General features: G+C 33.4%; 1 protein-coding gene across 2 annotated transcripts; it reads right to left on the reverse strand.

The window, feature by feature from the left end:
- Positions 1 to 2,125: 2,125 nt before the first annotated feature.
- LOC113702464 (uncharacterized) lies at positions 2,126 to 11,788 on the reverse strand. 2 transcript variants are annotated; one of them, XM_027223693.2, is made up of 8 exons: positions 11,631 to 11,788; positions 9,691 to 9,782; positions 9,364 to 9,431; positions 8,864 to 8,942; positions 7,066 to 7,172; positions 6,880 to 6,984; positions 4,693 to 4,792; positions 2,126 to 2,586 (listed from the first exon to the last, which is right to left on the reverse strand). In XM_027223693.2, exons 2-8 carry the CDS (start codon positions 9,772 to 9,774, stop codon positions 2,410 to 2,412), a joined length of 720 nt encoding a protein of 239 aa, XP_027079494.1. In that variant the 5' UTR covers positions 9,775 to 9,782; positions 11,631 to 11,788; the 3' UTR covers positions 2,126 to 2,409. The 2 variants fall into 2 exon arrangements, with proteins under 2 accessions (XP_027079494.1, XP_027079495.1); XM_027223694.2 differs by having other exon boundaries at positions 9,653 to 9,782; positions 11,631 to 11,752.
- Between the last annotated feature and the right edge of the window lie 11,615 nt (positions 11,789 to 23,403).

Genomic DNA, 23,403 nt, shown 5'->3' on the forward strand with positions numbered 1-23,403 from the left:
TGATACGTGATTTTGACAGTTTCTTCAGTGATCGAGATGAGAAAGTTCGAAAAGAGATCGAAAAGATTCAGGGTTTTGTAGATGAAGACTGGTTGCATGAAGCTGATAGATGGAAGTCTCTACTGTCTTCAGCCAAAAAGGTAGCCAAGAGAGTCATAGCTGGAGAATGTCTTGATGATGATACCAAATTCACGCCCATGAACTTACGTTGCATTGAGAATTTGTATGGCGAATATGGTCCAGAAGTAATGCAGGAGTTGAACAACAATCCTGGAAGGGTTTTGCCCATTATTTTACCTCGTTTGAACCAGAAAAAGTTGGAACTTAAACGGGTTAAATCTTGTATGATCAAATTCTTGCGTGAATGTCGGCATCGCCGTCATGGAATAGAATGATTTCTTGCTTCTGTTTTTTATTTTCTTCCCCTTCTTTTGTTTTTTAATTTTTTAACATCCTTTTCTTGTCTATATGCTTGATTTTACTCTAAGCCTGCAGGCCTGCCAGTATGGTTCTTCAGTTTCATGAAGAAAGAACATCTGAACAATTCTGACAATAAAGATTGATTTTGGTCTGAAATCTGAATACAAAGTATAGAAGATGGGATTCTGTGGTGAAGCGGCCAATTCTGGAGTCGAGTGCTAAATATGTTTCTTCATAGTATGTCTCCTGCCCAATGCTTCCATAATCAATCAAGACGATACTAGCAAATCCATCACCCCATTGTCAACAGTTCAAAGACTGAACTTAACTGGAAGGTGAATTGGTGTGTGGTATTCCTAGTAAAGTTTACAGAAAAATGCAGTTTTGGTACCCAAACTTTGACACATGAACAGTTTTAATCTCCAAATTTTGGACAAAAACAAATCTAGTACCCAATTTTTCAACTATTGAGCACATTTAGTACCCTTGATGGATTTTTCCCAAATTACTACTGAAAAAAGTTACGTAATAGTCATATGTCCGAAAACTATTGTATAAAAAAATGCCAAAAAAATGTTAAGGACTAATAATTTTATCAAATAAAATATTATTCTGACACTAAGTACTAAATTTAAAAACTAATAATTTTATCAAAAGGATATTTTACATTTTATGATATTTTTTTATTAATAGTCGTTAAACATGTGACTATCACATGACTCTCTCAAGTAGCAAAATGGGAAAAACCATCAATAGTACTAAATGTGCTCAAAAATTGAAAGTTTGGGTACCAAATTTGTTTTTGTCCAAAGTTTGGGAATTAAAACTCCTCATCTGTCAAAGTTTGGGTACCAAAACTGCATTTGTCTCTAAAGTTTATATAATCTGAAATCCCTTTAGATCACAAATCAGGTTATCTTTGCAACTGTAGTACCTCAATTTCATGCGTACTAATTAGACTCCAAAGTCTAAATATCATCCCAATGAAGTATTGAATCTAAGCCTTGTATACATTTGCACACAGTAAAAGGGCGTCTTTTCTGTCAGGACTTAGAACTGAATACTGATTGTCTCGCCTTCCACTTTCTGTTTATTAGTAAATCCGATGGAATGCAAGCAACCAGAGACAGGTTCTTTTGACAATTTACAAAGATCGATTCTCTTTTTCCTAGTGATTAGTACTGATAGACTACAATTTCACTGAAAGATGCCTGTATTTTGACAAAGGTTTGATATTGCTTCAAGTGCTTTTGATATATATAATCAGCAAAATCTTTGAAAAATCTGCCTGTTCCAGTTAAATCTAATGCCCCTTGAATAAATCTAATGCCCGCGGGGCGGTTGTCCGCGGGGGACGGGGGGAACTAATAGGCAACAGGGCGGGGGATGGGGGAGGGGTCCCCCGCCCCAACCCCGCCCCGTTGCCATCCCTATATTCAAGGTTACATTTTAATTTTGCAAGTAATTGCCACATTTACGTTCTTCTGACTTGCTGTGCTATAATCAGAGAAGCATTCCAGTATTGCTACAATACCTCAATCATCTTCATAACTATTTCTTGATATTCATGCACTTGAATAATTCATATGATGCTTGGGATTCAGTCGAGAATATGAATAAAACCAATATGGAAATTAAAAGACTTCTTTCTTAAACAACAAAATAACCCTGACTTTGAATTAAGTGACTACAGAACTTGTACAAGTTTAGAGAGGAAAAAAGCCTTTGATTAAGAAATCTTTCGGCCCTGTATTAAAAATGAATGCTGTTTCTAAAAGGAGAGTAACATTTTATACATGATATTTATGGTAAACGCAATGCCAATTTCTAACTAACCTGTAGTGTGCATTGTACAAAACCAGTATACCGTCACAGCTTCAGAGTAAAACAAACGCATCATGACCGATTGAACACTGGAGACTCATTTATTAATCTATAAACCCCAAGAGCAAAACATAGCTTATATCAATAGCTCGTTCAACACCTGCACTAGGTAACGCGGATAAGCAGCACGACCATTACGAAGATAAGAGTCATGACAAACATCAGGAGCCATGTGAAACACGAGGTCTTGGAACTCTGGGAAAACACGCCTGCGGCCCGAGTATTAGCATGCCCTGTGCTGGCTAAACTATGTTCAACTGCTCTTTCTGTCGAATCAAGTAGCTGCACTCAACAAATTATATATATATCAGTCAACATGACAAACCCCTAAAATAAAAAAAGAAACCTGGGAAACCGAAATTCTGAAAATGTCGTCACAAACTACAAATGCAAAGCAGCAACCAACCCAGAAAGAGAGAAAAAGGGTTCCAGAAAATACAACAGAATATCTTCAATCCAAAACAGGAGCTCTAATGCAGACATGATGAATCAAGTGGTTACATTTTGCAACCTTCTCAGATGGGCAAGCTAGTAAATGCTTTTGGAGGCAATATAAGTACTAAATTCTAGCTCCGATGGTGATGAAATGCCATTATACATTAACTGCGGCACCTTTTCTCAGTTGCTTTTTTTTTTTAGTTGCTTGAAATAAGCTCACTACAAGTCTTTTTTTGTCTCACGTTAAATGCTGCTTTAAGGTGTTATCATTTGCTCTTAACTTCTGCCCTTAGCTTATCTTAAGCTAAGAAAAGCCAATATTAATATGCAGACCATGAGGTGCAACTGAGAAAGGCTTTAATCAATCAAATTTTCAGAACAAAAACATCCTTCTAATGTTGTGAACACCTAATATCATTTCACATTTTCTGTATTCATCTTTGCAAAAGCTGAAGCAAACAGGAAAATGCCTGTAGGCTCCCACATATCAATTTCAAAATTATCTTCATAGTTTCTTTATATTTTCCTTTGCCAGTGAAGTTCTTCGTAAAATAAGTGAATGTGATTCCTGAAATGTAAATTAGCACTATCAAATTCCCTATTCCTTTGTCTGCTCATGTTTTCTATGAAACAGAACAAAGCCTTTACAAATGAGCATAACTACAACTTGCAGATCCTGCAAGGACACAAAGGAGATCTATCTCTCCTCCTACCATGAACTCATTCCTAAAGCAAATCTTTTAGCATCAGTTATAACATTTTCAAAGCAACAGCTCATTTAAACCACAGAGATCATCTATACCGGCCCAGTAAATGAAGAGAAACACTGGAACAAAAATTGCAAGCTCATAGCACTAAGCAAAAATTACACAAGTGACATAGCTATATCCATAACATAAAGATACAACAGGATTGCTCTAAAATTGAACAGCTCAGATGGCCAAAATTATAAAAGGCACCGGTCTTAACCCAAAGATGCAACTCGATTGCACCTAAAATTGAACAGCTCACATAATGACAGTTATAAATGGCACTTAGCAAACAATTTGAAGCATCTACAACACAAAGAATCTGCATGACAGAATTCAAAATAGGTCTTAATTCCCAAAAACTACTTGAAGATTAGTGGCACCAAGGACCAGGATTCAAACTCCCTCCAACATAAACAAAATTAAAAGTGGGGTGTGGGTAATGCTGTTGCAATGTTTGGCTTAGGAGATCATCCCTCATCATTCTAAATCGGAATAAACATCAGCACCTTTTTGGTGATGACACATCACTTCCTAGCAGCGGACTTTACTTCTCTATTTACCTAATTATGGAGCTCAAAGCTCTTCTGTTGAGAGAAGAATAATGAACCTAGCAAAATCCAGCAAGAGAAACAAAAGGGGTGCGTCCATTTAACTGATGTAAGTCCATCATTTTCTGACATATTTACTACTATAAGGAGATCAGACTATGCCTTTTGGTAAGACCATTATTTTCAGGAAAAGTTACCGGGAATAGTTAACAACAGAACAAACAATCAAGCTGTAACTACCAAGTTATCATTGACAAACTAGTTAAACCCCATCAGCATAGTTATAGAACATTCAAGAAGCAACCTACACTAAAAGCTACCTAATAAATCTTTTACAAGATTGGGAACAGGAAAAACACTGAAAATAACTAAATCATTTCAATCTTAATGGACTGAATATGCACAAAATCAGCAAGACAGCATAACATTTCCTCTATGCATCATACTGGGTGAACAAAACTGGAAGAAGAAAGAAGCATGAGCATGTATGATTCTGTGTGTCAGCTAAATGTATTACTTGAAGAAAATGCCAATGTAGTAAACCTTGTTTCTAACCCAAAAAGAACAAACTCACACATAGAAACTTGGACCCCGTTCACAAAAACATGTTGAATATTTTATGTTGCCAGTGTGAAAGCAATATAACTTACTTTCTCAGTGTTTTTGACAGATTGATTCATCAACAGACTACTTTCTTTGAGTTGCCGTGCCAAGTGAACCATTTCATCAGTTAAATCCTCTTGAAGCTTCCTGTAAAAGCATAATCTCAGCATAATCTGCTAGAGAACAGCAAGGAGGAAGAAGGGCGCCTATGGTGCATTCTCTTCCTCACTGTTGAAGATATGTAATCTGATATTATGGAAAGATTTGATATTGTAAATATTAGGAAAGATTTGATTTGATTGATTATAGTATCATGTGATTATAGTATCATATATTAATTAGGTAATAGTATGATTATAGTATCATATGATTATAGTATCCACTTGTGTATATATATTTGTATATTGTGTAGTCCAAGAATGAGATGAAGAAGAGCATTTTTTCTCTCCCTTTTTTCTTAGTTTACATGGTATCAGAGCTTCAGGCTCTGTTATTAGTATGTCTTTTGATGTGACCCTATTGAGTCACTTTTAGGTCGTGACCCTATTGAGTCACTTTTAGGTCGTGAACCTATTGAGTCACTTTTGAGAAGAAGGTGGGACAAGATTACAATGTTCGTGATTTTTAACCCGTTGGGATCTGTTGAACCTTTTGTGAGATTTGACCCGTTGGGACCTGTTGAGCCTTTGCATCTTGGTCCGTTGGTGGCTCGTTGTGGTTCGTTGGGACTTTTGTGGTTCGTTGAGATCCGTTGGGACTTTTACGGAGAAGGTGGAGCTTGTTTGATATTTGTCTACTATTTACCGATGTTGGATACACGCCAAGGTGGAGATTTGTTGAGTATGTCATTGTATCCCACATCAAAACTTTTATAAAGAAATATCTCATTTTGGTGGTTATAAATATAGTGGAGTTAAGTGAGTTTAATCGTGCTAAGGGCACCACCCCAAGTGCCATTTGCACCAGTCATGTGAGAACTGGAGAACAGTTAGCTGATATCTTCACTAAGCCTCTAAATGGTCCGAGAATTGATTACATTTGTGGCAAGATGGGCATGATTAACATCTATGCTTCATCTTGAGGGGGAGTGTTGAAGATATGTAATCTGATATTATGGAAAGATTTGATATTGTAAATATTAGGAAAGATTAGATTTGATTGATTATAGTATCATATGATTATAGTATCATGTGATTATAGTATCATATATTAATTAGGTAATAGTATGATTATAGTATCCACTTGTGTATATATATTTGTATATTGTGTAGTCCAAGAATGAGATGAAGAAGAGTATTTTTTTTCTCTCCCTTTTTTCTTAGTTTACATCAATTAAAAAGTCCTAACGAACTCGGGGACAACTCAAGCATAAGGCTAATAAACCAGAATAGCTCAAGTTTACCCCTGTCATAGACATTTTTTTTTTTTTTGGGGGGGGGGGAAGCAAGAAGATGATATATATCAAGGTACAAAAAAATTGATTCTATTATCTAATATTCAAGTCAAGAAATGTTGGCCTCACTGAAATTTGGTACCACTTTTTTTTGTATTACATTATTAATAAATTATGAGTTATTCAACTGGAAAGTCTAGTTTCACAATCTCATATTGGAATAAATTTCAGCAAAAAAGTTTCATTTTCGCATTTTTGTAATAAAGACATATATTCCTTTTCTCTAGTCCTTCGTTTTGATTATCATGCTCATTAGCAAATTTCAAGTGTCTATTTCATTTATCTTGTTTCTTTGACCCTTTTATTGATGACTTTTGATAGTCAGTTGTGCTTCTGATATGTGTCCATGAACATGCATTGTGTTTAAGGGACAAGATTCTAGACAGACGGATTCTGATTTTGTAAATTTGCATGTTTCCTTGAGTATTTCAACATTCAACTAAATTTTAGGATAATTAAATACTATATTTGTTTACGAACCAAGAAAGTTTTGCTTAAAAAAAGTTGTTTTAATCAACTTTCTTAATTAATTAAGGAAAAGACACAGACACAAACAAGGTCTGACAAGAAATCCATTCATCCTCTCCAACCACACCTAGCAGAAGTGGTTTTCCTTTGGTCCTGTCATATGTAATTTATATAAAGGATGCTATTGGGAGTTTATAACCTACTAATTCGAACACCAAGTCCAAACCAGACCTTCTAGTTCCAGTAAGCTTATATGGCTATCAGGAGCATTTTTTCAGGCAGAAACTTTACTACATTGGTATCTAAACAATACCTGTGTTTCTGAATATGTGTTTGTGAAGAAGCATCCAATTTGACTGGCGTTGATTGCTCGGATTCTACAGTATCATGAGACCCATCTTCAGTAATAGACTGGGGCCTGCAAAATTCAAAATTGAACTTACAAATACCAAGAAGCAAGCATACAACAACAGATACCCAAATTTGCATGAGTGCTTACCCAAATCTCCTCCTTAATCCTCTTGGGGATTGAACACTTTCCCTGGCTTTAGCTGCATCAGTGACAGAAGTTCCAAGAGAATGGTCCTCGGTTACTTCCACTATAGACTGAATTTTGCCCAAAAAAAAAAAAAATCAATCTACTGAAGCAACACACCATAAGGTTCAGGAAGCTAAAATTCCACACACCCAATCAGTAACAAAACTACATGTTACAACAGGGAACTACTTCCATCCGTTCTCCTAAGGAAGACCTTAATGATGATGCTCAAAACAAGGTGGTGTTTGGAAAAGAATAAAATTGCTTTTATCAGAGATACAAGATTGAGCTAACAACATGCAGAAATATGGTACCAAAAGTTCCCATGGAGAGCCACTTTATCTGCAATGCAACATCCAAGTAAAAACTGGTCCTAGTTCAATGATGGCAAGCTAGCTGCAAACAGGAATTTATTTTCCTCTTGCCAATAGAGTTGAAAAAGAAAATGGATTAACCTTCCTTTTCAATGATAAGTAGAAAATGAAAAGATTCATGTATTTAAATTTAACAAATTCTAACTATTTAACATTTATTTTTCTCAAACCAGTTCAACAAACAAATAGACAAACTAAGTTCTCATGAAAACCAGCCAACCCAGAAATGCTTCATACACTATTCAAGGAACTCTTTGTCCAAACTAATCTGAGACCCATACACGCTCAGTAAAAAGACACCAGGCCAAGGAAGATAGGATATAGAAAGATGGCATACCTATGCCCAACCATGCAATACGGCATGCCTCAAGATTACTTTCTTACAGATTATTTGTCAGAAAAATCATCGAAGAATTACACCAACAAATGTGGTATTGTAAACTGCCAAACATTGATGCAGATCTAATTGCTTGGAAAGAAGTATTATGTAACACCACACAAGGTCAATGGTAGGCAAACAAGTTTACAGATCAAACTCTAAAGGATTAGAAATAGGAGAAACTTGCAAACTAATTTCTTTCCTCCAGTCTTTTAAGCCCCCTCACCTTCGGCTTCCCCTGTCACATCCTCTGCCAAGTGGCAATTTCCATTCCAGCACATTTTTAAGAGTTGATTGACAAGAGACTTAATAAAAAATTGGATTATACATCTTTTCATTGAGGAATTATGGCTGAAATGGCATAGTTTTTGGAGATTGTAGCCAAAATAATGTGCTGTATGAGAAGTTTCTAATTTGAGCGGAATATTTCTTATATATCAATTTTGAAGGACTGAAAATAACTATGCCACTATTACATTGATGTGCCTTACCTGTCAAGATAAGTATGTTTATGGAGTGGTTAGTGATGTTTCAGCTTGATGGGGTCCTGTAGATAAACCTCAAATGCAGAAGAAAATAATGAAAGAAGGAACAAAAGGAAAAGGCAAAGAAAAAAACAAGTAGGGGAAAAGGGACAGAACCAAAGTAAACAGCACGCACCCATCTAAGTGCTATGCTAGAGGATGATACTGTTATTTCATAAAACACTACATTTAGAGTAAACCTGAAGAAAAAGTAACATTATTTATCCTATTACTCAAGTGACTTAACCTACCAGTGCTTTCTTTTTTAATTTAATTGACATGCCCAACAACATAGTATCAATCTGCTACAATATCTACAAATTGCCAGACGATTTTTTTAAGCATACAAACTTGTATACACTCTTTAAACACATAGTATCAATCTGCTACAATATCTACAAATTGCCAGACAATTTTTTTAAGCATACAAACTTGTATACACTCTTTAAACTATTGAAACCAAAAAATGATCAGTAACTCACCTCCACCTCAGGGGTAGCTAATCTGGCAGCAATAACTTCAATTTGGTTAGAATACTCAGTCAGCCTAGCTTTTGAAATCCTGTTCAAAAAGCAGCAAAAGCAGAGTAAGGAAAAGCTTTATTTCTAGATAAGGAAATAGTTGAGTGGAAGATTTGTTGTGTGTCGAGATTCATTAGGAAATTTTGAACCCTGACCTATGCTCTGCCATTTAGAGGTCTATGCTATTTCCAATAAAAGATAAAATCCAATTGAAGTTCCATGGTCCATAGGTTAGGGGACCATGAATACTTGCATCTAACAAAGTATGAGCATAACAAAGCAAATAACTTGTGCTGTTTGTATGTATCTTTCCTGCAACGAGTCCACCCCCACTTTCTTCAGATAAATTTTGACCAGCTGTGCTCAAAATGGTTAAAACGTTTCTTTTCATGTCTCTGTTTTCCTATTAAAAATAAAACCTTTATAGGGAAAAAACATAAAATAGAACATTGCATAAAGACCTTGGTAATCCTTCGTTAGTCTTCTCTTCAGCCAATTGCTCCAGTTGCTCTCGTAACGTGGCAACATACTGGACACCAAGAGACAATAATGAACAAAAGATTTTAAAAAACAAATAGTTAAAGCCCAAAAGCGCCTCAATCAGTTATAAGATTTAAACAAATTTTGGCTCACTGAATTATTTAAAATCAATATCTAATATGAAGTAGAAAAGGGAACAAGAAATATCTTTTCTGCTAAAGGACAGAAGATAACAAAGTAACACAGTAACACAGCACAAAAAGTCATTACCCAATACACAGTTGGACTTGAGAGGTCTTTACACATACATGTATGAGCTTTGCCTGATTCTGTTGCTGTGGGGCAGCTGCCAGTAACCTCCTCAAATTGATCTCTGTTTTGCTCAAACCCATAGAAATTCCTACATGTGTCAATGCTTGTTGATCAGAATAACCTTATTTACCTTTAAGTCAATGTATATGATAGTTAGAAGTAAATTATAAATGCCTTTACAAGCCAAAAGGAAGCATATTTCAGTGCATAAATACACATAATTGTGCAAATATCAACTTGAAGCAGTATCGATTCGATGTCTCTGATTTTTCTTTCGCAGTTTCAAAGTTCAAGATCAAAGAAATTTCATATACATACTCCTAAGCAGAAGTTTCTAGATTTCCAGATGGTATTGTAAATGATGAATGGGAGCTTGCTACTTTTACTTAAACCTTTGAAGAAAACATATGAGCTTTACTGAGTATTAGAAAAAGTAGTATAGCTTAAAAAGACATTTCATAGTTTACACAATCGGGATGTAAGAGAAACAATCAATCAAAAGAATTATCACTAATGCAATCACCTTGCAGCTGCAACAATAAGGTGAAATCAAAACCAAAAAGTGTAAGAAAATCATACTACCCAGACAAAACTTAACACCTCCTAACTCGATTATCTGCTCATCAAGCTTGTCAGCCCCAAACAGGGATACTCACAGTCAACCTTGAGCTCCCCAAGTACTTGTCTTAGGATTCAAATCCCACTCTAGTAGTACTTGAGCTCAAATTAAAGGCAAAATTAACCAAAAGCAAAACCCCAAAAGTTTAATCAACCCATTAATGGAAGCCATGAACTGATATCTAACAGCCAGAATTGCTCAAAAATCAATCAATTCAAACCACAATTACTCATATTTAGTTCCAAACTCCAATTAGCATAGCAAAAATTAGCATAGCAACGCACAACAGTGTGGACCTAAGAAAAGAAACCACAGCTTGCAACTGTTTTACATATTTCGGCATTTTCATAAACACTTCAAAGGCAAGTACTTAAAGAAGGGAAAAATGATATTCCACTCAAAAGAGGCCAAAACACATCAGACAAAGCAGAGAAACTACTTCACTGGTGTTTCAGTTATGCATTTAAACAATGCTGACAAACTACTTTTGTCCCTGATTCTTTCCTTCTCTTTTGGATGCGTCTGTGTTTTCTTTTTTTCTTTCTTCTTTTACAATCGCATGCAAAACCTTTTTTTTTTGGGTTAGTTGCAACCCCCCCCCCCCCCAAAAAAACAAAAAAAATCCGCAAAAAAAAAAGAAAACAAAATTTTATTCCCATTTATTAAATGATCAATTCATCCTCCATCAGAAGCTTAAGTTACCAAAGAACCCTGTTTAGTGGAGGAGATTGGCGTTTTATTAGACCATACAAATAACCTATGAGGTCTCAATTTGAATGAAAATTAGAACTATTGGGGGTTAGACGTGACAATAAGCTAAACAAGAAAATTTTGAAGGCAATTTTGAGAAATATCAACTTCTTCCTCGGATCAGATATCCAGCATCTCTGATTCTTCTTCTTCATTATTTGATTCCTCAAGTCAGAATCAGGCCATCGTTGGACTAGCTGGACTTTAACCATTTTCACACTAGCAACACACACAGGTCCCACAGTAATCAAACAAAAGGAACATGAATTCCTTCATCTCTTTCGTTTTGATATTTCCTTCGGGAATTTCTACAAACGGCTATTGCGCAAAATTCCTATTGACAATCTTCACAGGAATGTAGACAGAGTAGAACCCAAAAATTTTCACATGTAATTAGCACAAAAGCAGCAGCAAAATTCAATATTAACTATCAACGTACCAGTAAAGTGAAAAGAAGAAAAATGTATTAGACCCAAAATTTCGACAAAACACCTGAACTTCCCATATATTTCATATGCACAAATAAAGCAGCCGAAATTATAGCTTGGAATAGAGGAAAGAATAGACCTTCAGCAGTGATCGAGGCGGAATCCGGTGAGGGGTGGCGACGCCGTCCTGGTTTTCTGACGTTGCTAAGACTGACGTCACTGATCTGCGTTTTTTTTTTTAATTTTAGTTTCCCCTTTGTTGTTTATTTTTGCTGGGCTGGGGGCTGCAATTAAACCCCCTAGACGCATTCCACAAATGTCTGTTTATTTTTAATTCTTGTTTTAGATTGGGAAAATGTTCAAAATGTTTCCCATATTTTGTAAAATAATTTTTTTCATCCTTTACTTTTAAAAGTATACTTTTACGTCCCTTACAAATTCATATTAATTAAATTTAATTCCTATCTAGGTTTCCGGCTAATTTTTTGTCGGAATCCATCACGTGGCTTGCACGTGATCACTTTTTAAGGGTAAAATTATCAAATCAAAATTACATAATTCAATCCATAGTCTCTCACATTTCACAAAATGAATTTTTCATCCCTCATATATTACAAAATAAATTTTTTCATTTCTCATTGTTCATGTGTATGAATAACTTTTTTTAAAACTAATTTATATATCTATTTGATCTCACCTGGACAATACGAATAGCATGTAATATATCTCTATTTAATTTTCGCCTAAACATACTGTTTATGTGAAATTAAAATAGATATATACAGGGGTTTAAAAAAGTCGTTAGTTTTTCACTCATATTCATTCCTTTTACTCGAAAATTGAAAACAAAGAAAACATTTAATTCTAAACATTATCAAGTGTTTATATCGAATTAAATTTAGACAGAAAAAATAAACAAAGAAAAAGTATGACAAAAAGAAGTAAGTAATTGACACTTTCAAATTTTAAAATAATCATAAGGTAAGAAATTCAACTATTGGTCTTAAAAGTAGCGAGTAAAAATTTCAAATTTAAACTGCAATTTGTTAGCATGACTATAGAATTCGAATTAACACCGATTAATTAGATACTCTTATTAAACAATTCAATAAATGAATTATTAATAAAATAGAAAAGACTACAAATATTGAATAGATTCACATGGTGAAATCACATATATATATATAGGTTTAAAACAAAATTATTAGATTTAAACCCATGTATATATCGATCTGTTTAGGTGAAATCAAATAGAGATATATTACATATTATTTGTGTTGTTTATATGAAATCAAATAGATATATTCATGAATTAAAAAAAATAAAAACTATTCGTACACGTGGTCAATGAGAGATAAAAAAATTCATTTTGAGAAATCTGAGAGATGAAAAAATTTATTTTGTGAAATGTAAGGGACGAAATGATTCATTTTGTGAAAATGTAAGGGACTATAGATGGATTATGTAAATTTTAATTTGATAATTTTGCCCCTAAAAAATGATTACATGCCTTGCATGTGATGAATTCCGGCCAAAAACTAGTCGAAAACCTAAATAGGGACCAAATTTGATCAATGTGAATTTGTAAAAGATGTAAAAGTACACTTTTAAAAGTAAGAGACGAAAAAAGTCATTTTACAAAATGTGAGAAACGTTTTGAACGATTTTCCCTTTTAGATTTTAGCCTCGAGATTATTTTGAGGGACAACTCATTTTGTGCCTCTGTCCGATGCACTTGTATGATGTATCAACTTCTATACATAGACTCTCGTTCCATAATCCTACCAGCATGTTAAAACTAAAAACAAGAAATTGAGCGTCATTTTTGTCAGACGCTACGTATGAATTAAGTGTTTTTGGAGTGTTTTCTAAAAGTTTTATTGTAACGACATACGAAAAAACTTTTACCCCAAGTGGTTAGATGTGCTTGGAGTATTAGATATTTTTAAGAATATATTTTAAAATATTTTTAGAATTTAAAATTTTAATGAAGTTTTTTTAAAATAAAAAGAAAAACACTTCACACCACCGCCTTTATCACCCCTTTCCCTCTCCATCCTCCACTGCTACCACCACCGCCCCTCTCCCTCCCCCTCCCTCCTCCCTCCTCCCTTTTCCTTTTCCTCTCTTCTTCTTGTTGAGCTCATACAAGCCAGAAAAATGGAGGAAAGGGATGGGATCGCAAGGGAAGAGGAGAATAGGAAAAAGAAGGTGAAAGAAAAGGGAGAAGAGAGAAGGATGGAGAGGGAGAAGGAGAGGAAGGGGAGGGGAGGCAATGGTGGCGCCATGGTGGAGCTAAGACCCCACAGTAAGTGGGGTCAAAATTTAGTACAGTAAAATTTATTTTTTAAAAAATAAAACTACTAACATTATATACATGTTATAATTATACCCTACGAATATTTTTTAAAAATGTTGCAAAATCAATTCATTATCAGTTTTGTTAAATGCTTCTTTTTCAATGTAAGTAACTGAACCTCTTGAATTTTTTAAAATAATTTGCGAATCACCATCAATTTTATCTTCTACAAGTTTCTTTTATAAAATTTATCTTTACCCTATTATAAATAGAAATCATAATAACTTAATTTCATATTATAAACAAAAAGTTTACCATCCACTTGAATAATTCTTATTTTTGAAGACTTTGTAGTTTAAAAAAAATTGATTTGAAGAATTAATTTTCTCGCTCTACTCAAGAAAGTTCATCACTTGTGTTTCAAAATTTTAGATCAATTATTCTCAAACTAACTTCCATAGATAATTTGAAATAAATTCAAAATTATTGTGATGGTAAGAATTATGAATTTTCAATTTTTTGGGGTCAATATATATATAGGAAAGAGAATTTAATAAAATATAATGAGGTCAAATCAGATGCATCTTTAAAATTTTTCAAATTTCCTAAAGCTAAGAACTAATTTTTCAAAGTCTTGACCCCACTTGCTTATACGTGCCTCCAAGAGGTCGTGATGGGTGGTGACGTGCGATGGTAGTGGTAGATGATGGATGGAAAAAGATAGAAGTGATAGGTTTTTATTTTATTTTTATTTTGTTGTTAGTTGTATTTGAAATTTGTATGGATTAGGTATTTTTGAGAGTATTTTTTGTAGTGTTTTATAGTTTGACTATATATTTGAAAAACTTATTTATGAAAAAATCGTCAATCTATACAAACAAAAAATGATAATAAAATAAAACAACCCCTACTACCCCTTTCTCTTCTCTTACCTGTCACCACCCACCACCACCAACCACTGTCACCACCCTTCCCCTCATTTCCTTCCCTACACCACCACCTCCCTTCCTTCCTCTTCCTCTTCTTGCTTCCTCTTCCTCTCTCTTCTCCCTCTCCTCCCTCGCAACCCCGTTCCTTCTTGGAAATCTTGCTATATGGTTGCGGCCACTGCAGCCAAATCTAATCCGATGTCTAATTGCTAGCCGTGACCAAACTAGGAAGAATGGAGGGGCGGGGGTTGTGTGAGATGGGAGGGGAGAGGAGGAAGGAAGGGGAGGAGAGAGTGAGAAAGAGGTGGTGGCAGTGACAGATGGTTGTGATAAGAAATAATAAATTTTTTAATAATATCCTAATAAAATTTTAAATTGTAAAAACACCCCAAACTATATCTCCAAAAATACCTAATTCAAACAGACAATCTAAAGTGAAAATTTTCAAATAAACTGTAGCAGTAAATTTTTTGAAAAATACTTTTAAAAGCATCTAATCCATATGAATTTGTTTTTAAAAGCATCCTTTGGCTTGCAAGATAAAAAAAGATAAGAGTTGGGTTCTTGTATTGAAATTCTTACCTCCATTTGTTCAGTTTAGTGCATATATAATCACTATAATGTCCTAGTTATTAGATACATTACATTAACTAATTGTCTATTCCTACTTGATGCACTTATGACACTCACGACAAGCATAAATAAACAAAAAATGGTTAGCTCATCATTAAAATTTTTAAACTTTAAACCACCACATGAATTGAAACACTTTGTAGAAGAATTTTACATTTTTTGCTGAAAAAATAAGTCCATGCCTACTTAATATTGTTTATCCTTAGGACACCAAACACATGTACCTTTAACCACTATATAGGTCAATATATTTAAAACTAATGATCAATATATAATAATATGATCAATAAATAACAATTTTATTAAATATGAAACTACACAAGATTTCAAATTTCATACTTAAAATTCTATTTTATCTTTCACTCTTGGCATGTGTTTGAATTATTTCGTTACTATGCTTTTAGACTTTTAGTAGTGAACTAATACCCTCTTTTTTTTTTGGGAGGGAGGGGTAAGCAAACTACTACACTTTGTTAATTTGTACTCTTAGTTTACATTTTTAAAAGGGTTAGAAATCTTAAATCTATTGAATGTCTATCTCCCGCCCTTTGTTAAGGTCATTAATAGATGTTGTTAATTGAAGAACCCCAATTTCAAGGTTAAAAATTCCACATGTCACACTAATTCCACTCTAATAACAAGACATTGTTATAAGAGTTTACAGCAAGAGCATTGTTGAAAAGAAAAAATTAAACCTCTAAATCACCAAATCATATTAATGCTTTAATCTAGTATAGATAGATTAATGAAATTTTTTTTTTTACAAAAAATTGGGTTAGGAATCTCGAAAGCTGGCCACAAATCTGAAAGCTTTCTCATAAAACCCAAATATAAGGGGATAATTCTGAAAACGTCCCTTGTGCTTTCTCATAATATCACTTAGATCCCTTGAAAGTTTTAAAATCTCTCTTGCTTCTCTTATCAGCATGACAAATCTAAATATCCCTATCAAAGGTCACAAATTGACAACACTAACCTTGCACTTTTAATAACTATTGAACCAAAAAGCAAAAACAAAAATGAGAATTTTTAAACCAAAAAATATAGATAAAAAAAACCAAATCACTATTTAATAGAGAGGATGTTTGGATCGTGTGGTAAAGTGAGCGGAGTTGTATACTAGAGGTCTTGAGTTCAAAATCTCCTACTTTTAAAAAAAAGGCTATTCAATAATGATCCATATTTCTCTGTATCGAGGTAAATTAGTAAATTGAATCTGGTTAAAGTCAACCATTTTAGCAGGATTTTGGTAAGTAATTAACACCTTAAAAAATTTCTTACAACAATTATGAGGAAGTAAAGAATTTTTTTTTAGGAAATATGTTTTAATATATGATGTAATTTAAGTTGTACTGAAAATTAAAATAATCTCTTCACATATGTGGTTTGTAACATAAATTCTGCTTATACAAAAAAAAATTATAAATAAGTCAAGAATTAAAAAATTAATCAAAATATGATATAATGATGAAATATATATCTAGGAGTATACTATGATTGTTTTTGTTAAAGCATCATTAATTATACTAGGTAATAGTTGCTATATATCTACAAAATTACTCGTTATTGCATTTATAACGGCTCATATTTTTATTTTTCTACTTTTTAACCTTATTTTTTTAATCATTGTTATAAGCTTCATAAGTAGGATAACATAAGGGTATTATTGAAATAAAAAATTATCTTTCTTACATTTCCTCGAAAGAGGCTAAAATGTTATAAAATGCCAATTCAAGGGAGGTAAGTAAGATTTTCAAAACCTAAGGAGTATTAAGTGATATGATGAGAAATTTCAAGAGAAGTTTTTGAAATTATCCCAAAATAAGACATCTATGATCCATACACCAAAATAAATAAATAAATAAAATCACGTGTCTCTTCTGCTCTTGATTAGAGACCGATGCAACCTCATTCTAATTAATTGACGTTATAATTTCAGAAACCTCTCCTGAGGTTCCTAATAATTTCATTGTCCTCCCCTAAGGTTTTTAAAATATCATTTATCTCCCTTGTCACTCAATCACTATCCTCTTCAAGGTTTTTAAAATATCACTTATCTCCTCTGTCAATCAATTGAAACCCAATGCTTACCTCATTGATGGTTAAATGATTTTATTACCCCTACAACTTAGGAAATGTTACATAGTTATATGGAGAGAAACAATTGAGCCACTTGTACTACCATAATTTCAAGTATAAAAAAATTTGAAAATCTTGAATACCAAATTTTATATTGATAGTCGTTAACATTTTAAAATTCTTTTTCTAAATTTTAGTGGTTCCTGTAATTTCTTCCCCCTAAAAGAGATTAAAATTCCTATTGAGATATTATTATTTCATAAATTTTTATAAGAATAACAAGATGAATATGAAAATACACAAAAAAAATAAATTGTTAAAATATGTTTAAAATTAGATTTTTTAAGTTATGGATAAAGAGTAGTTACTACATATAATCTTTTCTTTCCTTCTTTTCCAAAATATTTATTTTTTCTTTGTATATTTAATTCCAACAATATTGTTAAAAATTATTTTCTCCACTTTGTTTTACTTATTTTTCCATTAAAGTCATTTCCTTTCTATTCATTCAAACATTGCCTGAGAGTTGTCATTTTTTGTTACATATGATGGAAATTTCTTAGCAATGTGAAATAATGGACTTCATAAGTGCAAGAAATAATTCAAAAAAACATATTTTAGCATATTTTATATTTTTATTTATTATGTTATTTTTCATTGAAGAGACCATATTTTTCTTGTCCAATTCTTATTCAAAATCTTCCAAATTTGAGTACTAAGAATTTAGGAATTCTACGTGTAAATATTGATTCTAAATTAATAAAATTTTCTCTCCAATTCTTTGATTTTGTGAGCCATTGTTACTGAATTTTATTGGGCACAATTTAGTGTTATAATTTGCCTCACTTACACTGGCACTTTCGAACTATAGTTTTTATTTTCCATTCTTAACTAATTTTCCCTTTGATTCCAAGTCAACAAACTAGTAATAAGTTGAGGGGCACTTTTGGTATGAAATATTCTTCTCACTTTTAAAACCATTTTTTATTATTAATTTTCTTGTATTGGGCTAATTTGTCACAAGAAAATTAGTTTTAAGGGAGGTTAGTGATTTTTTTTAAAAACCTCAGGGGAGGTTTCGGAAATTATCCCTTAATTGATTCATATTGTTCTTTGAATATTTTGAACTTGATCCCTGTTCTTACACTGATATTTATTGACCCAATACAGAGGTGTTTGGTTGCATTTTGAAATCGAAATTCCAACTGAATAAAAACAAAAAAAAAAAGAAAAGAACTGTACTATGGGTTTGGGTTTTTGTTATTTCCTTGTACTAGTTTGGTTTAAAACCAGACCGTCTGGCCTGTTCGGATTGAGATTTTTTTTTTTCAAAAAAAATTTCGTTACATCGTAAACACGTTTTTTAATCATCTTTTTATTTTTTCAACTATAATTTTATCTTATACGCATCAAATCTCAAAAAATGCAATAGTATTATTCCCAAAAAACTTTCCCAAAAACTTCAATCCAATCAGACCTAATGGGCAAATATATTTAAAAAAATCCGTAGTAATACACAATATGCATATCATTAACACTTTGATTCCATTAAATGATTTCCATAATAATACAACAATATGCATATTATTATTTTTTATGCCCATCTGCAGTCGTCCTCTCCTAGAAATTATATTATATAGATTTGATTTGATTCTCCCAACATTCTTTGTATATTTACTATGCTAAATAGACAAAACTTTGCTGCATGCCGTGGTCCAGAACAAATTCAATAGTGCAGAAATTAATATATTTTACGAGTATGATTCTTTAATTGGATTATTACTGGTCAACTCAAAAAAATTGTAACTTTTCCTTTCAATTAAACAATTGCATATTTATAATTTCAAGAAGCAACTTGTTATATGTTTTTTAGCAGTTGATTTGTTCTTCATCATTTTTTATGCAAATAAGAGATGGTATTAGAGGTGGCAAAATGGACTGGATTTGCTTGGGTTTGGATAGAACCGAGTTATATGAATTTGGGTCCAACCTTACCCATATGTGTTTTTGGACTAACTTGTCATTTTGGGATGGGTTTAGATTGATCCCACCCAATATCTAAATCTATTTTCTACATATTTTTTTCCTTTAATTCATTTTTTATTTTTTAAATAACTTTAATATTTTTTATTTATTAAATTTCTTTTAGTCTTATTGTGAATTTATATTTTCATGAATTCATTTTACACTCTAGAATGATTTACACTCTACAATATTTTTTTAAAAAAAAAATTATTTCAAATAATCAACCAAACCAAAGTTTTTGGTTATTGGAACCCATTTAGGCCATTCTTTAGCTTTGGCTGAAGATGTGAACCTTTATATTAAACTATATCATGCATTCGCATATGGAACATAAGCATTCATCTGCTACACAAATTGTTTCCCCGTTCCAAGTCTAGCTTTCTCATCCTTCACAACAATTCCCACTACATCAAATAGGAAACAACCAATTGACAGCAGGCAAAAAATCAATTATTGTATCAAAGGGAAAGAAACAAATTATAAAAAAAAAACCCTAATATAAACAAGAAAATCGAGGAGTAAATTAGGAAGGAAGGGATATGAGGATGAAATACCTACCGGGATGTGGCATGAACAGAATACGAGATATAATTGACAAAAGTTGAGGGAGTAGCCGTGGGTGAGCGGAGGAAGAAAGGGAGGTGGAGGAATGGTTGAGGGAGCTGCGGAGGTCGGAGATGACAAGGGAGAGGAGTTGACCAGGTCGGAATTTTTGGGAAGATATTTGGGCCCAATGGATACACAAGTATTTTTCCAATATTTCCCATCAATTAATGGGTACGATTGGGATATGTCCCATTTTAAACCCAATATCAAATTACAATATCCATTTCGTCCAAAGTCTCTTTGGGCATGGATAACCCATTAGGATTTAGAACAAATTGTCACCTCTAGATGGTATCATCTTTGTTCGACTATGGCAGTTTGTCATTATTTATCTTTTGGTTTGGCTATTGGGAAATTCATTTTTTGAACAATGAGAGTTTGGTTATCTTAGAATCCCAAAAAGTGTTGTAGAACAATCTCAATCTACAGTAGTTGTATGTTGTTTGATCCATTTTATGCTTTTGAAAACTTTTACTTGGAAGAGACTCAAGTTTTCTCGCATGAAAAATCCCTCATCATATTATTTGTGATATTTTTTACTATGTGAAATTAATTCGATTTGTAGTCCTTATTTTATGTGAACAGAAATAGAACTAGGGCAAGAAATTTATTTTGACAAACTTTTATTAATAATGAGTTTCACATATTCAACAGAACATAGATTGCATGGTCTGCTGCAAAGAAGAATGATGAATTAGGGGTTTACATCACGAATCACATAGTACCTAATACTTTCACCACACGATTTTGAGAATTCAGATTTTAAACTTCAATTTTGTCAAATTAGTTTTAGTAGACAAGTATCATTTAAAACTCAAGAAAGTACCAAGTAGTGTCTGAAATTGTGACGCCACCACTTCTCCCTAAGGCGAACCAAAGGGTATTCGCAGGACGCCTGCCCAACTCTCGCCAGGACTCAAGCAAACACCATTCAAGCTTATAGCGGTGCTAGAAATCAACAACTAGAAAAGATAAATACAATTAGTACGGAAGCGTTCAAGTTTAACGAAATATAACAATCATCCAATCCTTACATCGGTTTTCATAATACAACCCAAAAATATACAATATCCCAAAAGTTTAGACAAAAGAGTTGGAACCCTATTATATGAGTACACAAAAGAGAAATTCCTCCGAATTTCACTCCAAGCATAAATCCTGTTAAGGAAAACAAATCTACAGGGTGAGCAAAACGCTCATGAGGCCAAGAACACACATACATGCACGTAGTTCAAGTAACACCCCCAAATTGATCAATTTACAACAATAACCATTCAATAAAGAGCACTTTACTGAAAAGTAAACAGAAACAATTCAAGGATATGGGAGCTCTCAGGAGCAATTTTCCACTTACACGATCATGAACCTCCATGCGTTGACACTCCGTCAACCGGGTAGGTTTAATCCGTAGAAACATCACTTACACTTCCCCTTCTCAACCTTACATACCACACCGGATCTGCAATACATTTATGAGGCGATATTTCAGCGAGTATGCCAAGCAAGATCTCTCAATAGGTCGAACTTATGAAATCTCATGGTTCATTGAGGAGTTCGACCAAGCCCCTGCTGACTCGAGTCCAAGGCTAGCCAATAAGAGAGTTTGGGCGTCCCCTACTTTTACACTTTTGTATCGAGAAAATTCACTCCAACGACTTATGCAATCACAGCATAAATAATCACTTAAGCACTTCACATATATTCACTTAACCAATTACTTAAACAAGTAAGCACTTCACTTCACTAACTCAATTTCACTTCGTTTAAATGAAGACGAGTACGATAAAGTACACACTCGACTCAAAGGTTTAAAAGTCCAAATTTATATAACACTTATCAATTTACAGATATTTCACATAATTCACACACTTGACACTCACCAATATAAGCAATGAGGAAGAAATGTCCCCCGGAACTTTAGGCGTTCACTGTGGGATCCTCTTGAAGGTTCTCGTGTGCCCCTGAGGAAATAATAGTGAATTATCATTCACACATCCCAATTATCAAGGAAGATCGTGCACGAGTACAATCTAGGGGAAATTTCATGATAATGAACCTCAATAACTAGTAAATCGAGATTCAAGTGGGGTTTCTTAAAATATAAGTGCAATCGAGTCTTTTGTCTTGAAAATCAAGCATAAACGTTCAAGTACTATCGAAGAAATAAGGAGTACTTGAAAAAAACTTCATTTCCTTGAAGTGCGGAAAATTTCAGTTTTTGATATGATAATTTGAAAAAATCGTATCTCACATTTCACATGTCGAAAATTGGAAAACTTGGTACCATTGGAAACTTCTTCCAAGGTACTAAAAGTTTCTAGAATGCACTTTTCTAAGATTTCAAATGGAAAATATTCAAAAATGAGCTCAAAGTCGCTATTTTGGTTCATAAGGCAGATTTAGGTTGGTTTTTGACCAAATTTGAAATTTTGACAAAATTCACTTGATTGGAACTAGTTTTTGAAATTTGGAACTCTACTAGAGTTGCAATCCAAGTTTACAACAAAATAAGTAGAACGAAAAACGGAGTTTTGAGCACTAAGATACGGCAACTCAAAATTACCAAAATTCTCTTGTGAAATACGAATTTTCCAAACTCGAGTCATGAATTTTGGTAATTTATTTGAGCCATGAAACGGCCTCGGAATAACACCATAATTAGCAGTATAATATTACCGTATAAGGGTTGTCCCTCTACCAAATTTCATGAAAAAATAATTTCGGAAAGGTAGTCAACCAAACAACCAAAGTTTCGAAAAATCCTAAGGCAAAACTGCCTTGAGCTTTTTGTTTTCCATTCCAAACATTTGGCCAAGGAAAATCCTTCAAACATGGTTCATTTGTGTAGGATAAGCCTAAGGAACATTCATGGTACATTTGGTAAGTTTTTTAACTCCAACAAATTCAATTGGCAAGTCCACACCAAGTCTAGCATCAATTCTGTTCAAAATTTAGGGTTTTCAAGAATAGGGCAGGTTTCGTATTTTGATCACAAAACACTCAAGTTGTAGCTTTCGAACTTCATTCCAGGAAAACAGAGAAACAGGATAGTCATCTTTAAACGGTTGGTACAGGGTACTCGGGTGGAATTAGGAGTTGCATTTTATACTGTTGAAAAGTTGGGAATGTCTAGTTTCAAATGCCACTGACGGCACTTGATTTCGATATCAGAACACAGAGTTATGGCCGAAACAAGAAGGCTGTCTGAGCATTACGAGAAAATTTTCCAGGTTTGATAGTTTCGTGAGATTAATCCATTTGACCAACTAAACCTCAATATTTTTCGATGAAACTTTATACACCATCTATACAACATATAAACATCATATACAAGTCATTAA

This window comes from Coffea arabica, chromosome 7e (assembly GCF_036785885.1).
Source record: "Coffea arabica cultivar ET-39 chromosome 7e, Coffea Arabica ET-39 HiFi, whole genome shotgun sequence".
In the NCBI taxonomy this organism is placed as follows: domain Eukaryota; kingdom Viridiplantae; phylum Streptophyta; class Magnoliopsida; order Gentianales; family Rubiaceae; genus Coffea; species Coffea arabica.